The 15841-nt window shown below is 43.8% G+C and overlaps 1 protein-coding gene across 2 annotated transcripts in view; it reads right to left on the minus strand.

Annotated features, from left to right (window-relative positions):
• The window catches only part of RAI14 (retinoic acid induced 14), a 51603-nt gene that overhangs the window by 23240 nt on the left and 12522 nt on the right, over positions 1 to 15841 (minus strand). For both annotated transcript variants that reach the window (XM_025192627.1, XM_025192626.1), the window contains exon 3: positions 468 to 556. In XM_025192627.1, coding sequence (XP_025048412.1) covers positions 468 to 556 — 89 coding nt within the window. The remainder of the gene's footprint in view (positions 1 to 467; positions 557 to 15841) is intronic.

Below are 15841 nucleotides of genomic sequence, written 5' to 3' on the forward strand. Positions count from 1 at the left end.
GAGGGATTAGTAGGCCTGATAAACATAGAAAGCTATAAATGAGGCCTTGATTTAAACACTGCAAAATCCTACAGAAAAATAAAAAATTACATTTTTATGTTAGAGATCCAGGTGATTATTTTGTAATCTCAGGTCCAATAGCATGTTTAAATCTATAAGACTGAGGGTGGAGATTTCAAATTTGGAGGAATGAATTTTGCCTGCAAAAACTCTGCTTGCATCTGCATGAGCAATTAGCGTAATTAAGTTTACCCTCCAGGGAAAAGATGAATGCAAATGAATAGCTGAACACTTATGAAACAACTTGTCCATGCTGTCACTTCATTTGCACAAAACAGGTAACTATACATCCAAGTGCAGTTTTATAATTGCTTGGGCCACATTGTAGACTGACTTCCAACTCTGTATTTTGAAAACTTATCTTGTCCTATGTATGGCATAACATAGGTTTAACTTTAGTGACATACCTGCACCATCCTGTGCCGTCACATCCACACCATGTGTCATCATAATCCGGAGGCATTCTGCATGTCCTTTCGTAGCAGCCAGGTGAAAACTAAAAGAGAGCATCTGCAAGTCACTTGGTTTTATTAATATTTCCTTTCTATTTAATTTATACACTAACTACTGGTAAAGACCAGTACTACCCACCCCCCCATCCCCATTCTAGGTCTCTTTACGTGCCTCTAAACATTTCCCAAGTATACAGTTCTCAAAGTGAATGTGCAGTAATAAAAAACCTGCCACATTCATACCATATGTTTTTGCATCTCACACGCTCCCAAGTAAAACACTCACTTTGTTTTTTGGAAGGCAGAATGAAGGAAAATACTTTTTAAAAGTGTTGTTACTGCACAGAGCAAGGGCAGAGGCTAATCTTCAGCTCACAAACCCTCCTTTTTCTGCTCAGGCAAAAGCTACAGTTGCAATGCTTTCTGAACTGAACTGTCAGCAGCTCTTGGTTGCTCAGCCAAAAGCTGAAACTGTAGCTGAATACTGGACTCCATGGGCAGATCTAGGATTTAAAACAAAAAACAACAAAAAACCCTAAAAATGATCTACAGGGCTGTGAAATAGGAGAAGAGAGACCAGAAGTAGCTAAAAGACAGCAAAATGGCTGAAGAAAGGATAGCTTAGTTATTGAAACATTAAGGCCATTAAAACTGGTTTTAAACTCAGGGTGAATCAGGAACCAAAGAGGGTGGTGTAATCACATCACTGCCTTTCCCACATGTGGCTGCTGCAGGGAAGAGAAGGGAAAGCAGCAGCAGCTCTCTTACAGCATCTCCATGCTTCCAGGAGGAGTCCAGAGGAGAGCCACACACATGATCAGAGTCAAGAGAGCAGGCCTTATGAGGACAGGCTGAGAGGCATGGGACTCTTCCGCTTGGAGAAGCGTAGGCTCAGGGGGACTTGGTGGCAGCCTATAAGTATATCAGCGGTATGCATCAGGATCTGGGAGAATGTCTGTTCACCAGGGCACCCCAAGGGAATACAAGGTATAATGGTCACAAACTGTTGGAAAACTGTTTTAGACTGGACATAAGGAAAAACTTCTTTACCATTCAAGTCTCCAGGCTCTGGAATAGACTCCCCCCAGAAGTGGTGAAAGCACCTACTCTGGTCACGTTCAAGAAGCATTTGGATGATTATCTTGCTAGAGTCATCCAACCCCAGATGACTCCTTGCCCTTTGGGCAAGGGGCTGGACCCGATGATCTCGCGAGGTCCTTTCCAGCCCTAATGTCTATGAAATCTATTACATCTATTCTGGGGAGAAAAATAAGCTTCCCTACTTAAGATACACACCATAATATTCGAAGGTTAACTTTTGGGAAAAGGTATGAGAGTATATGTGGTATTCTGCTCAGGATGATTTCTTACTAAGCGATCCTGAATATCTAACATAGATGTGCAACTGCCCCCCAATTTCTAAATGAATGGATAAATCAGGGTCACTTTGAAGACAGAAAAATCCAACTAAGTTCAACAAGCCCTAGATTTTAATATAATGCATGCGTTCTGTGCATCCTCTCTCAACAAGTTACTGGATAGTTGCCCAGCTGTGCTATAAATATAGTCTTTAATTTTGGGGTTTCCTTTTCACCACAAGCATGGCACTTGTTAACACAGCAGGGAGTTGTTGAGGCCACTTCATGGCATGACCCAGTCAAGAGCAGTAATTACTAATGGCTTAATTACAGAGTAGTTGTGTTGCCTCCAACTTCCTCACATGACATAGTAGCTGCAGTTTCATCTTTGAAATCTCTGGCATTTCAGGATTTACAGAAAGCATCCTGTGAAAAGGCAGGCATCTGCTCTTGAAGATATGCCACATGACATATAAGGAGATGTGATGCACAACAGAGGGACAGAGCTTTTGAAAAATTGGAAGTGTTTATGTTCAGCATGCACATTTTGCCTAAAAAAATGACTCTCAGGAGACAGATGGAGTGTTCTGAAAGTGGTCCTACTGGAATAATGCTCTGCATAGCAAGCTGATGAGTAATCTGAACAGCTCGCTTTAGATAATTGTGCACATTAAGGTTCTAAGGATGCTATTGAACAGCAACCACTGGCAGGTAAGTCTGCATGTATGGAAAGACAAACAAGTTACAATGATTGTGGTCCAAAAGTCCAATCAAAACAGCACCAAGCTCTTGCTAAAAAAGTGTGCCCATAAGACCAAAAAAAAAAGAAAGAAAGAAAGAGTAATTTAGGGCATTACTTTGCAAACTTTATGAAAATCCCAGTAGAAACTAAGGACAGAAGCCACGATTCTTGTAACACGCTAAGAAGTCTCACGAAACAATGAGGTCCTTCCTTGCTTGGAGCTATTTAGCAAGGACAGAGGAGCTCTAAGTCAAGCAGAACAACTACCTTATCCCCTAAAATGGTCCCTCCAGAGAAGCACTCCTGACTGCTGTGGTGTGAACTTGGAGTGGTATTGCTTAGACTTTAAACTATTCTGTGCATACACAAAAATATCCTGAACATTTATGAAAATAAAGAGCATTAAAAGCATTTGTTGCTGGAAGGCCATATAGATTTATGTTAAATGAGAAAGGAGACATATACTAAGACTAAGCATTGGTCACTTATAAATATTTCTGTCCAGAAAAAGAAGTTTGTCTCTGAGTTCTGGAAAAAAATCATTGGGGAAAGTGAAACCCAACATCTCTAAATATACCCAGTACAACATACCAGCACCAAAACAAATGCAATAGTGAAAGAGGAAAATCAGATCAAAGTCAAAGAGTAGGTGTGTGAAGTATATAACTACATTTTGACAATATTTGTAAGAATTATAAATACTTGCATAGTGGCAAATTGGCTAAAGTAGTAACATCTAACATTTACAGACAGAATGTTTGCATATATGTATTGTGTCAATTACAATAAAAATGCTCAAATACAGAAGTTTTGTTTTATTTAGGTAAAAATAGACATAGAAACACACACACACACACACACTCCATTAAGGACCCCTGCCTCTCCAAATCCTAACCGTTTTCCAAGCTGTATAATGCAGTGTATCCAGAAGCAGCATTTCACTGATGCAAAAGCACATCTTAACATGCTATCACTTGTAGAGATATAATTCAATTTTGGCCTATGAAGGTTCTTGCAAGCAATGAACAAATTAAAATCTCTGCTGCTTTTGGAAGATGCATCAGATTAATAGAGGAGACGATGCATCAGAGAGAAAGCAGAGAGTCTGTATAGCTAACTGTATGGGTAAGAAAACTCACAAAACATGGAAAATGTAAACAAGTACTGAGATAATTAGAGTTAATATTTTGACCAATTCAATTTTAGCAAGTTTTCTACCAGCAGTTTATGATCACATGTTGCTAATCTGCTGAATAATGTCTGGAGATAGTTCTTACGCTGCATTTGTTCAGACAGTTATTAAATATTGCAACTTTTAAGCTACTATTGAGCTTTCTGGTCTGTGTCCTCACTTATTCAAATTTTGTTTAGCGATATTATAATAGTTATGCAAAAGTAACATTTATACTAACATTACTGTCTTCAAAGTTATCAAATGTGGTGTTTTAAAAAACTTGCTACACGAGGGGGTGGGGGAGGGGGTGAAAACACATGTTTTCAGTTAAAGGTACCATCTAAATTTATTACAAACAGAAAGAAACCCAAAAGCCAGAAGGGAAGGGATTTTGCTAAGCATCCCACTGGTTTTCATTTCCAGTTGAAAATGTTGATGTGGTTTTATATACCTCACTTTAAACACTGCAAGAAAGAGAATAGTTTCTCCAGAAATCTGGCTGGCTGTTTTTTCCATGGCAGGAGACTTTACAGAATGAATCCTATAAGATAGAGACCTGGATTTTCCAAAAGAGATTAGTGATTTTGTTTCAATATTTTGGGACTCAGTTTACAACATTCAGAAGCCTGATCCTGAGAAAGCACTGGTACCACTTTCTGGAATCCAAGTCCCAAATCAACTGTGATTTTGTGTGCTCAAAATCACTAGTTACTTAGGCCACACTAACTCACAGTCAGGAACATAAATGGTGAATGAAGAACAGTACAGCTTAATGTGCAAGATGCAGGAAGCCTATGCAAAAAAAAAAAAAAAAAGTGTAAAGGCATAAAGGGTCCTTGTTGGAAATGACTAAATGCCAGGTGCTGCGTGAAAAAAGACATGATAAAGATGCAGGGTATACCAAGAGATGAAACAAGTGGGATTGTGCTATAAGAAAAGAGGACAAGGGATTTTAACTTCCTGCCAAAGGAGAGCGCAAACAAATCATTCACAAACGTGTTCTTGTAAGGAAGAGAAGAGAGTCTTATTACCTAATCAAAACGGGCTGTGCTTCTTATTAAAATCATGTTTAAGATTTAGCAGTTGACATTACAACACATTTCTGTCCATGTGGAGTAATTCTGGTTCAAAATAAAAAAGTAACGTCTTTTTTACATTGACAGTGGACATTTTTGGATGCTGACAAGCAAGAGGGAGATTTCCACAGTGGAGGAGTTGCAGAAATTTGATTTCCTACAGAAAAGCTGCATAAACTCTCCTAAAATAGTTGAGACAAAACCTGCAGGTTTGCTGTGGCTGGAGTTCTCACCAGCCCCAGGATCAACCCCTAGAACATTTCACTTGATACTGGGTACCAACTAGAAATTGAGCCATTGACTACTACACTTTGAGCCTGATGATCCAGCCAGTTTTCTATTCACCTGACATTCATCCAGACCCCATACTTGCTTAGCTTGCTTATGTGAATTTTGTTGGAGACTGTATCAAAAGCCTTGCTAAAGGCAAAGTATATCATGTCTACTGTTCTCCCTACATTCACAGAGCCAGTCATCTCATCACAGAAGGCAATCAGGTTGGTCAGGCATGACTTGCCCTTGGTGAATCCATGCTGACTTTTCCCAATCACCTTCTCCTCCAAGTGCTTACAAATGGATTCCTTGAGGGCCTCCTCCACGATTTTTCCAGGGACTGAGATGAGAGGCTGATCAGTCCAGAGTTCCCTGAATCCTCCTTCTTCTCTTTCTTAAAGATGGACACTACGTTTGTCCTTTTCCAATCACCCGGGACCTCTATCAATCACCATGAGTCTTTAAAGATAATAGCCAATGGCTCTGTGATCACATCAGCCAACTCCCTCAGCACCTTTGGGTGCATCCTGTCTGGCCCCAAGGATTTGTACACATCCAGTTTTTCTAAATAGTCCCTACCCTGTTTTTCACCCGTTGGCTGCTCACCTCCTCCCCAAACTGCTGCCAGATGCAGTACTCGGGGAGCCAACCTTGTCTGTGAAGACTCAGATGAAAAGGCATCGAGCCTTTTCCACATCATCTGTCACTAAGTTGCCTCCCTCATTTAGTAAGGTAGCATTAGTACTCTCCAAAGAACAGCATTTCTCCTTGTCTTGAAAGTAACCTGATATGGTACTTAGCAAAATATAAAAAACTTAGCGAAAAATGAATGCTTGAGAACACTCTAGGACTGTGAGAGGTCAAATGGCAAGCGAACAGTAAATACAATATCATAGCATGCAAGGACGAGAGCCTAATGTATGAGCACAACACATGGTTGGTTTGTGCCATTCATCATCCAAGTTCCCTGAAAAATACATTAACAGCAATGAGGTCTGAAGCACATTATGAACTTGCTTAGACTCACTGTCAGGGTTTATTTTGAGTAAAAACACCCCTCCCCAAAGCAGAGCATTTTCTCTTTTTTCTAATGCATGTCAAATCTTTGTTGACTTTCAAAAAGCATGACTTGCCTGCCAAAAGCTGGATGATTTACAGTTTCCTGACAGATGACCACCTTTGCATAAACAAACAAGATAGCTAAAACAAAGATACAGCACTCCTTGGAGTCTCTGTGGTGCTGATAAAAATACAGAAATGGCAGTTTCCCAGTCCTCACTTCAACCAGTCCAGACAGATGAGTGACCTGCTAATCTAACCAGCCAGGAAAAGATCCACGATAACATTAGCTGCCTTTACTCCTCATTCACCTCTGACCAACTTATTCACGACCTTGGACTTGCACTTTTATGTATTTTAGTACTGGTTTAAAAAAAGCACATATGTTCATGGACACATTATCTCTCTTCCTTCCTTGTACTAAATTCTAGGTCAGTTCCGTTCTTTATTTCTGTTTCAACAGCCAGACCAAAAGCAACAGTTTTACTTACCAGCTGAATTTTAGCTGTATTTCACAGTGAACAAACTGAGAGAAGTGTTAGAACAAAGTTGTAGAGACCTGGCCACATTTCCCCAGTCAGTGTGCAGCTCCTTGTCCTTAAGGATGGGAGCTGGAGAACTATGGGATAGGAAGTGCTTGCAATTATTCAAAAGCAAGTCCAATCCAATTGTCCTTGTCAAGCAGTATAGTGACTAATAGCTACAGTAGATTTAAGGAAGACTTTTCAATAGTTACCTTGATGGACTATGATTTATACGATACACAAAAAAGAATTCAAAGCCATACCTGGAGAGAAAAAATAACCTAGAAGGGTGTTTGATACATTTTGTGTCTAACCTACATGCATAAATGAACAAAGTCATCCTTAGCTTTTATATGGTGAGGAACAAAGCCCCAGGAGACACTGAACCAACAGGTATTTCTGCCTTGCTCGCTCAGCCCATGCAGACCCCTTTCTGTGAAACCTAGGCTGCTTGGCTGCGTGCCCTCGGGGCTTCACAACAAATGCTGCTGAAAGTAGGGCTTGAAGGGACCTCAAAATCAGGATCATTCCTGACTAAACCATTCTAGCCAACTGCCTGTCCTACCTGCTCTTGAACATTTTCAGGGGTGGAGAGTCCACAATTTTTCTAGAGAGCCTGTTCCAATGCTTGACCACTCTCAAGCATGTGGTCTGGGGAGGAAGGGGGCAAATGGAGCACAAGCTGCAGGCTGCACCCTGGTGGAACAGCTCCAGAGGGCTGGCGTCAGGGCTGGACCAGATGAGGCTAAACTGGAGCCAATGCACAGCACCGTTTGGCAGAGTACTAGATGCAGCATACATCTGATGCTGGGCCCTGTGCTGCAGGCATCATGCAAGGTCAGCCCAGCCCTGTATACCACTGGCAATATGTGCTAGTCCTTCTGTGCCCTACTGAACCAGCCCTATACACTGACTCTGGCACAACCCAATCTGGACCCACCCTGGAGTCAGTGCTCTGGGGCAGGTCCGGCAGTACAGCCTGCACTATGTGCCCCATGCCAGCCCCGCCAGGCTGCATGAAATACCCATAGTGCCAGTTCCAGCCCATGTGCCACCTGCACACAAGCCCCTAAGTACAGGGGTCTGGTACAGGTAGCATGCTGCATGTGGAGCTCCACCTGATAGCCTTGCATGCTGACTCTGGCATGCCATCCAGCCTAGCAACACTCACTCAGCTGGCAGGGCTGTAAGAGTTCAATACCCTTAATCTACTATTTCCCCCTTCTTGGCAGTACTACAATCTAGGCAGTCATTCCCCAGTCTGTATCTGTGCATGCAGTTATTCTGTTCCAAGTGCAGGACTTGGCATTTGTCCTTTCTGAACTGCTTTGGGTTGACTGCAGACCATTTCTCCAGTTTATCCAGGTCACTTGGCATCCCAGCCCTACCCTCAGGAGTGTCTGCAACTGCACTTACCTCAATGTTGTCTGCTAATTTGCTAAGCATGCACTCAGTCCCAACAACAGAGGACCCAGAAAAGACGCTTGGGAAATCCCACTTGATACCTTCTCCTGACTAGACACTGAGACATTGATAACTACTTACTGAATATCATGGTCCAAGCCTACTATATATCTGTGCTACAGTACTTTCATCTAGTCTGTATTTCCTTTACTTGTTAATGAGAATGTGAGAATGTTGTGGGGGAGAGTGTCAAAAGCCTTGCTAAAGTCCAGATATATCACATCCACTGGCCTCCCTTCATCCACAGAGCCTGTCACCTTGTCATAGAAGAAAATCAGGGTGGTCAGGTGTGACTTGGTCTTGGTGAATCCATGCTGGCTGTTCCTGATCACCTTGTTCTCATCGTTTCTCGGCCTTCTGGCTCAGATCAAGCGTGTATTCCTTGAGGACCTGGTCCACAGTCTTCCCAGGTATCAAGTCAAGCTGACTAGTCTGTAATTCCCCATATCTTTCCTCTTCCCTTTCTTAAAGGTGGACACTATACTTTCCCTTTTCCAATCATCCAGGACCTCACCTGACCTCTGCAAGTTCACAAAGAAGATAGCTGTGACTCTGAAATTACCATAGCTAATTCCTTAGGCACCTTAGGATTCATCCCATCCAGCCCTGCAACTTGAAAACATCTAATTTCTCTAAGTACTTCCCAGCTTGTTCTTCCACTCATCATCTGGTAGCTGGCCCTATTTGTGAAGACTGAAGTAAAAAAGGTCCAGCATCATTCACAATAGACTGTCATCCACGTTTCATAAGGGACCTATGGTTTCTTTGATTTTCCTCTTACTCTGGACATACTTACAGAATCCCTTTTTATTGCCTTTGATGCCCCTTGCCAGCTACATCTCAAAGTGTGCCTTGGCCATCCTAATTTTCTCTCTGCATGCCCATGCAATACTACTATACCCTTTCCCAGTATTATGACTGAGTTTCCACTTTTTATAGGAGTCCTTTTTGAGTTTCAACTCACTGAAGAGATTGCTGTCTAGTCAAGCTGGTTTCCTGTTGCACTTCCCTTTCTTTTGTCTCATTGGGATAGCTTGCTCCCGCACCCTTAAGATGGCCTCCTTAAAGTACAGCCAGTTCTCCTGGACTCCTTTACCCCTGAGACTTGCCTCAGGGGAGGCTGCCCAGTGCCCATCAGTTCCCTGAGCTTGTTAAGTCTGCATGTCTGAAGCCTGGTGTCCTTATGCTGCTGCTCTCCTCCTCCCTCCCCTTATGATCTTGATCTCTATCATTTCATAGTCACTGGCTGCATCTGCATGAGATACTGGCTGCACAGTAGCCTGGAACTACTGTGCAGTAGCACTGCATGACAACAACCGTGACACAATGTTACTGCGCAGTAGTGTTAGGCTACTGCTCAATGATGTCACAGAAAATATATTTGTTGGTGCTACTGCGCAGTTTGACTTCCATGCATTTGACATACTACTTTACAGCTAAGCTGACTTCAGTTTGCAGAACAGAAATATACTCATGGCACTGTAAACATTTATAATGACACTCTAAATATTTATATAAAGGAAAGCCACAATTTCACTGTGTTCATTTTATCTCTTCCCAAGAGCATACTTGATAAATATAGCTTTTTCTTAAAGAGCACACTCCATAATGTACGCCAGGCAGACACACATGACAGAACAAGAATTAGCTCAAGAAAAATAGTTAAGGAACGTTTGTTAAAATGTTTTCTTTTCAGGCCTCAGATCTGGCACCCTTATAAATTGATAAATAGACTCTCATGGATTTAAAATATTTATTTTATAAAGCATTCCATCATCGAGAAGTTAATACATGAAATTAAAAATATGAGGCATTTTTGCATTTCCTCTACTGGTTGCAAAGCGGCAGTAAAAATTAAAAAGAAAAGAAAAGAAAAGAAACAACAGGAGCCCTGATGACTCTAGTTATGGCACATAGCTGTCTAGTTATAGTACACAGGATAAGCTACATAACTGCCATTCCTCACCAGGACAACACCCGAATCTTTGTGAGCAACAGCACTGGAGTGAGGGACATACAAGCAGAAGTGCAGCCATTGACAGAACATTTACAAGCAGTGTCCAAGGACAACAGAACATGGGCTATTTTTAAAAAGTTTACACAAGTAGTACCATAGAAAAGGGGGGTTGGAAGGGATCTCAGGAGGACATCTAGTCCAACCACCCGCTCAAAGCAGGACCACCCCAAATAGATCATCCCAGCCAAAGCCTTGTCAAGCCAGGTCTTAAAAACTTCCAAGGATGGAGAGTTCACAACCTCTCTAGGTAACCTGTTCCAGTGTTTTACTACTCTCCTAAAAAAGAGAAAGTTTTTTTCCTAATATCTAACTTAAACTTCCCTTGCTGCAAGTTGACAATGGGTGACACCATTGTTCTTTGTTCTGTCATCTGCCACCACTGAGAACAGTCTAGCTCCATCCTCTTTGGATGGTCCTCCAACCACTCTTCTGGTAGTTGAAGGGTGCTCAGTCTTCTCTTCTCCAGACTAAATAAACCCACATCCCTCAGCCCAGTCTCATAATTCATGTCCCCCAGCCCCCTCACCATTTTTGTTGCCCTCTGCTGGACTGTTTCCAGTTTATCTGCATCCTTCCTGTAGCGGGGGGCCGAAACTGAACACAGTACTCCAGATGTGGCCTCACAAGTGCCAAATGGAGGGGAACAATCACTTCCCTCAATCTGCTGGCAACGCTGCTACTAACACAGCCCAGTATGCCATTAGCCATCTGTGCAACAAGGGCACAATGTTGGCTCATATTCAGCTTATTATCGTCCACTGTAAACTCTAGGTCCTTTTCTGCAGAGCTGCTGCCCAGCCAGTCAGCCCCCAGCCTGTCACAGTGCAAGGGATTCTTCTGTCCTAAGTACAGGACTTTGCACTTCTTCTTATTGACCTCATGAGATTTATTTTGGCCCCATCATCCAATTTGTCAAGGTCTCTCTGAATCCTAGCTCTACCCTTCATCATATCCATTACTTCCCCCAGCTTGGTGTCTTCTGCAAACTTGCTGAGTGTGCAATCTATGCCATCTTCCAGGTCACTGATGAAAAGACTGAACAAAAGCAGCCCTAGGACCAGCTCCTGGGGCACACTACTTGATACCAACTGCCAACTAGTAATCAATGGCTCGATATCTACTCTCTGAGCCTGATGATCCAGCCAGTTTTCTATCCACCTTACAGGCCATTCATCCAACCCATACTTCCTTAGCTTGCCTGCGAGAATGTTGTGGGAAACCGCATGAAAAGCCTTGCTAAAGTTAAGGTATATCAAGTCTCTCCGCACTGCTCTCCCCACATCCACAGAGCCAGTCATCTCATCACAGAAAGCAATCAAGTTGGTCAGGCATGACTTGCCCCTGGTGAATCCATGCTGACTGTTCCTAATCACCTTCTTCTCTTCCAAGTGCTTAGAAATGTATTCCTTGAGGACCTGCTCCATAATTTTTCCAGGGACTAAGGTGAGACTGACTGGTTTTCAGTCTCTATTTTCATTCAAATCTCTCTGATAGTATTAATATTTTCCTTATTTAAGGGAAAAAGAGGTTCAGGCCCCATGTCAATTCAATACAATTCAGGGACTTAATATTCTTACAGTCCATGTCAAGTTTAAATAACCTTGGGCCATTAAAATATTGCCAAGGAAGGCGGTGGCAATTCTGGGCTGACATCAATCTCGCTCCTCTTGCAGATACAGTAAGCAGTCCTGTGATGTTCAAATAAGTGCCTCCCCAGTCAGACACTAGAAAAGGACAAGATTTGTAATAAAAATCCACAGGGGCAACATCTCAGGTTTATCAACTACAAAGAAATCCTACAACATCTACAAGGTCTGAAATATAGTTTGCACTCCTGATATCAGACATTTAAAACTATGAGGGCCTATAGTGAACAAAGAGTAAATGGATCCAACAGTTTGACAGCTGGTCAGAACAACAAATGGACTAGATACCCAGTATCTTGTTTAAATATTAAAGGCGGCAGGGTAAATATACACCTTTACAGACTAACTAAAGATATATATATATATATTTTTTTTTTTTGATCTCAAGTTTCTGTGAACCCAAGTTCACTTCATCAAGATGCCATGAAAGGGGAAAGAAAGCAGAGTATAAGAAGGAGAGGGAAATTAGAATATAAAAGAGAGTGGGGGAAGCAAGAGGGGGACAGTGCTAGGAGGGAAAAAGCAGGTGAGTAGTAAACCCACAGAAACAAAGGGGGTCACAAAAGCAAATCCAGGTAATGAGATAAGAATCCAAAGTCCCTGTTTAAACCATACTTAACAGAGTCAAGTATGTGGATGATTTCTTGTTCCACAATTTCCCATTCAAACTAGTTTTTAATGTTTTTTTGCCTGAGAACAGCAATCTGATGAAGTGAACTTGGATTTGTGAAAGCTTATATTCTCTCTACATACTTAGTTAGTCTATAAAGATGAATATGTGCCCTGCCTTTTGACTGGCTTTAGACTAACACGGCTAACTACTTCTCTTTAAATATGAAAGCCAGACCTTTATTCCATTCAAGACTAGGATATACCAAATTGACAAGGGCAGTAGGAACAGCCACCTTGTTATCTCCCACTGTTAACCTTGTCAGGAAGGTATCCCAGGAACATACCAGACAAATCATTAGTTAGTAGGAGTGCCAAATAATATAACTGGCTAGTTGAAGACTAAAGCTAAAACTAAAGGAGTCTGCTCTATAAATACGATATGATGGGATCAAATAAAGTTTTGGAGCAGTATCTGTAAGAGGTCTCAACTACTTCAGTTCTCAAAGCAAGAGGGCAGTCTCTACATCAGATATTGTATAAACCACTCTAACCAATTTCTTCTGGAGCCTTTAAAGACCTGGGATAAGGCTTAAGTGTAACCCCCTTGTATTGCAGGAGAGCATTTTCCAAAATGCATCCATCTTAGGAAGGTCGGTGAGACAATCACGAACATGCTTGGTGGGGATATGGTGGTGGGTGGTGGGAGCCCAGAGGGGAGGGCTCTAAGAGAACTCTCTGAGAACAGGAGCAGGGGCTGGTTGACGGAGACTGACTGTCCTACTGAAAACCCTAACTGATCAGCAGGTATCCCAGTTTTCCGTTTCCCACGGAAAAATGGAGTAAACCAGATTTTACCTTTTATCAGAGGCGAACACGGATTTCTCATTTTAGCGGAGAAACCTGTGGATGTTGTGTGCGGGCTGGGAGCGACCCGAGCCCTTTTCCGTGCTGCACGCGGGCTGTGGCCAGCAGCCCGGGCACGCCGGGTCGGAGAGGGGAGGCCGTCAAGCTGGAATTAGGCACAAACGCGTATCGGTAGTGAGCAGCTCTGGCCCTGTGGCCCTCCCCTGGGGCCTCCACAACCCAGTGCTGCAGGGAACAGCGGGGCCAAGATGCTGTCTGCCTCTGTGAGCTCCATGCTGCCTCCGTCCCCTGTGCACAAGCCTGTACTGGCACCATCACTGCAGCCGCGCAGGCAGGGGGCACTTTGCTGTTGCCGCCGAGAGCCTCAGCGCAGGGTTCGGGGCCTGCTCCTTAGGAGCCCTAGTCGGTGGGCGGGTACTTGTGACGCTTGGAGTGGAATCAGGTACTGACGCGTTTTGATTGAACAAAAAGGTTGTTTACTTACACTGCTCGTACAGTGCAGGCCAGAAGCTTGCTTCGATTACGGTTGTAAACAAAACTTGGGTCGGGCAGAAATTACAAAGTTCGTTTGGTCGGTCTGCAAAGTGTTTGGGGTGTTCAAGCTGGCAGTGGTCTTACGTCTCGGGTGGGGGTGTGCTAGGCCCCCTTGGGTCGGTGACGGGGAGTCCTTAGTGGTTGATCAGGCCGCTAAGTTCGCTCTGAAACACGCGTGGAGTTTGCTAGGCTCCACAGTGTACTCAGAGTTCTCCACGAGGTGTGTGTGGAGTTCTCCAACTTGGGCGGAAACTGCTTCAACCTCTTATACGGCTAGCAAGCCAATCGCTGGTCGCCACGTAGGAATAATTTAAAACTGGCCAATAATAATGTGAATTTGCATATGAGTGGCGGGAACTTTTTTCTAAACTGTAATTTTCCACTACTGTAGCATTTGGTTACTGGGTTCAGGCATAGCGGAATTTTCCTCCATGACCTAGTTACTGCCACCAGAATGACTGACAGCAAAACTATTCCATATGTATCGAACCCATGCAATTTTCCTCTGTGCTATGTCATTTCTCCTCTGGGCTATACCAATTCTCCTCTGGGCTATAGGCATCTAATTAATGGGTTCTGACATTTACCAGGACAGCGCGGAGTTCGCAGCGGCAGGCAACCTCCGGCACAGCTCTGCTGTTCTTTGCAGCGCTGCGTTGCACACCCCGGGCTGTGGAGGCACTGGGGGAGGGCAGTAGGGTGGAAGCTCGTAGTGGGTCGTGCACAGAGTGCACAGCCTGTCCCCTGTGGTGGGGAGCAGCCTGCCTGAGCCCGCCACAGGCAGGCAGAAGGGGGGGAGCTGGGCTCTACTCTGTTGCAGCTGCCGCCACCTTCTGCCAGGGACAGGGGGCTGTGGACCCAGGTCATAGATTGTAAGGGGCCGGAAGGGACCTTGTAGATCACTGGGTCCAGTCCCCCTGCACTAGGCAGGAAAAGACAGCTGGGGTCAAGTGACCCCAGTGAGGGGACTGTCCAGTCTCCTTTTGAAGATTTCCAGGGTAGGTGACTGCACCACCACTGGAGGGAGTTTATTCCACAGTCTGGACACCCTGACTGTGAAGGAGTTTTTCCTGGAATTGAGCCTGAAGCAGCCTTCCAGGAGTTTGTATCCCTTACTCCTGGTCTTCCCCAGGGGTGCCCTGGTGAACAGCTGTTCACCAAGTTCTTGATGTGATGTAGCGGTAAGTCGCTACCAAGTCCCCTCTCAGCCTTCTCTTCTATAGGCTGAAGAGGCCCCAGGCTGCCTTTTCTCATATGTCTTGTCTTGCAAGTCCCTGATCACACAGGTGGGTCTTCCCTGGACCCTCTCAAGTTTTTCCATGTCCTTGTTGAAGTTCGAAGAAGATGAGATTGGTAAGACAAGACCTACTCATGACAAAGATATTCTGGCTGTCATTCAGAATCTTACCATCAACGAGTGTATTGCACATAGATTCTTTAATGAGTTTTTCCAGGATTTTCCCTGGGATGGAGGTTAGGCTGATTGGCCTATAGTTGCCCAGGTCCTCCCTTTTCCCCTTCTTGAAGATGGGCACAAGGTTGGCTCTCTTCCAATCCTCAGGGATCTCCCCTGTGCGCCATGATTTCTGAAATAGTTTTGCCAGGGGTTCCACAATGACCTCAGCCAGCTCCTTCAGCACTCTTGGGTGAAGTCCATCTGGTCCCGCTGACTTACGAACGTCTAGCCTTTCTAGTCGGTATTGTACCAGCTCAGCATCTACAGTGGGAAGGCTATCATTCCCACCATGCTCCCTGTGAACCTTATCTCGCTTGTCTTTCCCCTTGGTCCAGTGAAATACCAAAGCAAAGTGGGCATTCAGGAATTTAGTTTTTTCCTGAGTGTCTGTTACCAGCTGTCCCAAGGTGTTAAGCAGGGGCCCCCTGCTTCCATTTATTTTCCTTCTGCTCCCTACATACCTAAAGAAGGACTTCTTATTGTCCTTGACTCCCTTGGCTAACTTAAACTCAGTCGCCACCACCTTAGCT

Source organism: Alligator sinensis, unplaced genomic scaffold (assembly GCF_000455745.1).
Source record: "Alligator sinensis unplaced genomic scaffold, ASM45574v1 scaffold536_1, whole genome shotgun sequence".
Taxonomy (NCBI): domain Eukaryota; kingdom Metazoa; phylum Chordata; order Crocodylia; family Alligatoridae; genus Alligator; species Alligator sinensis.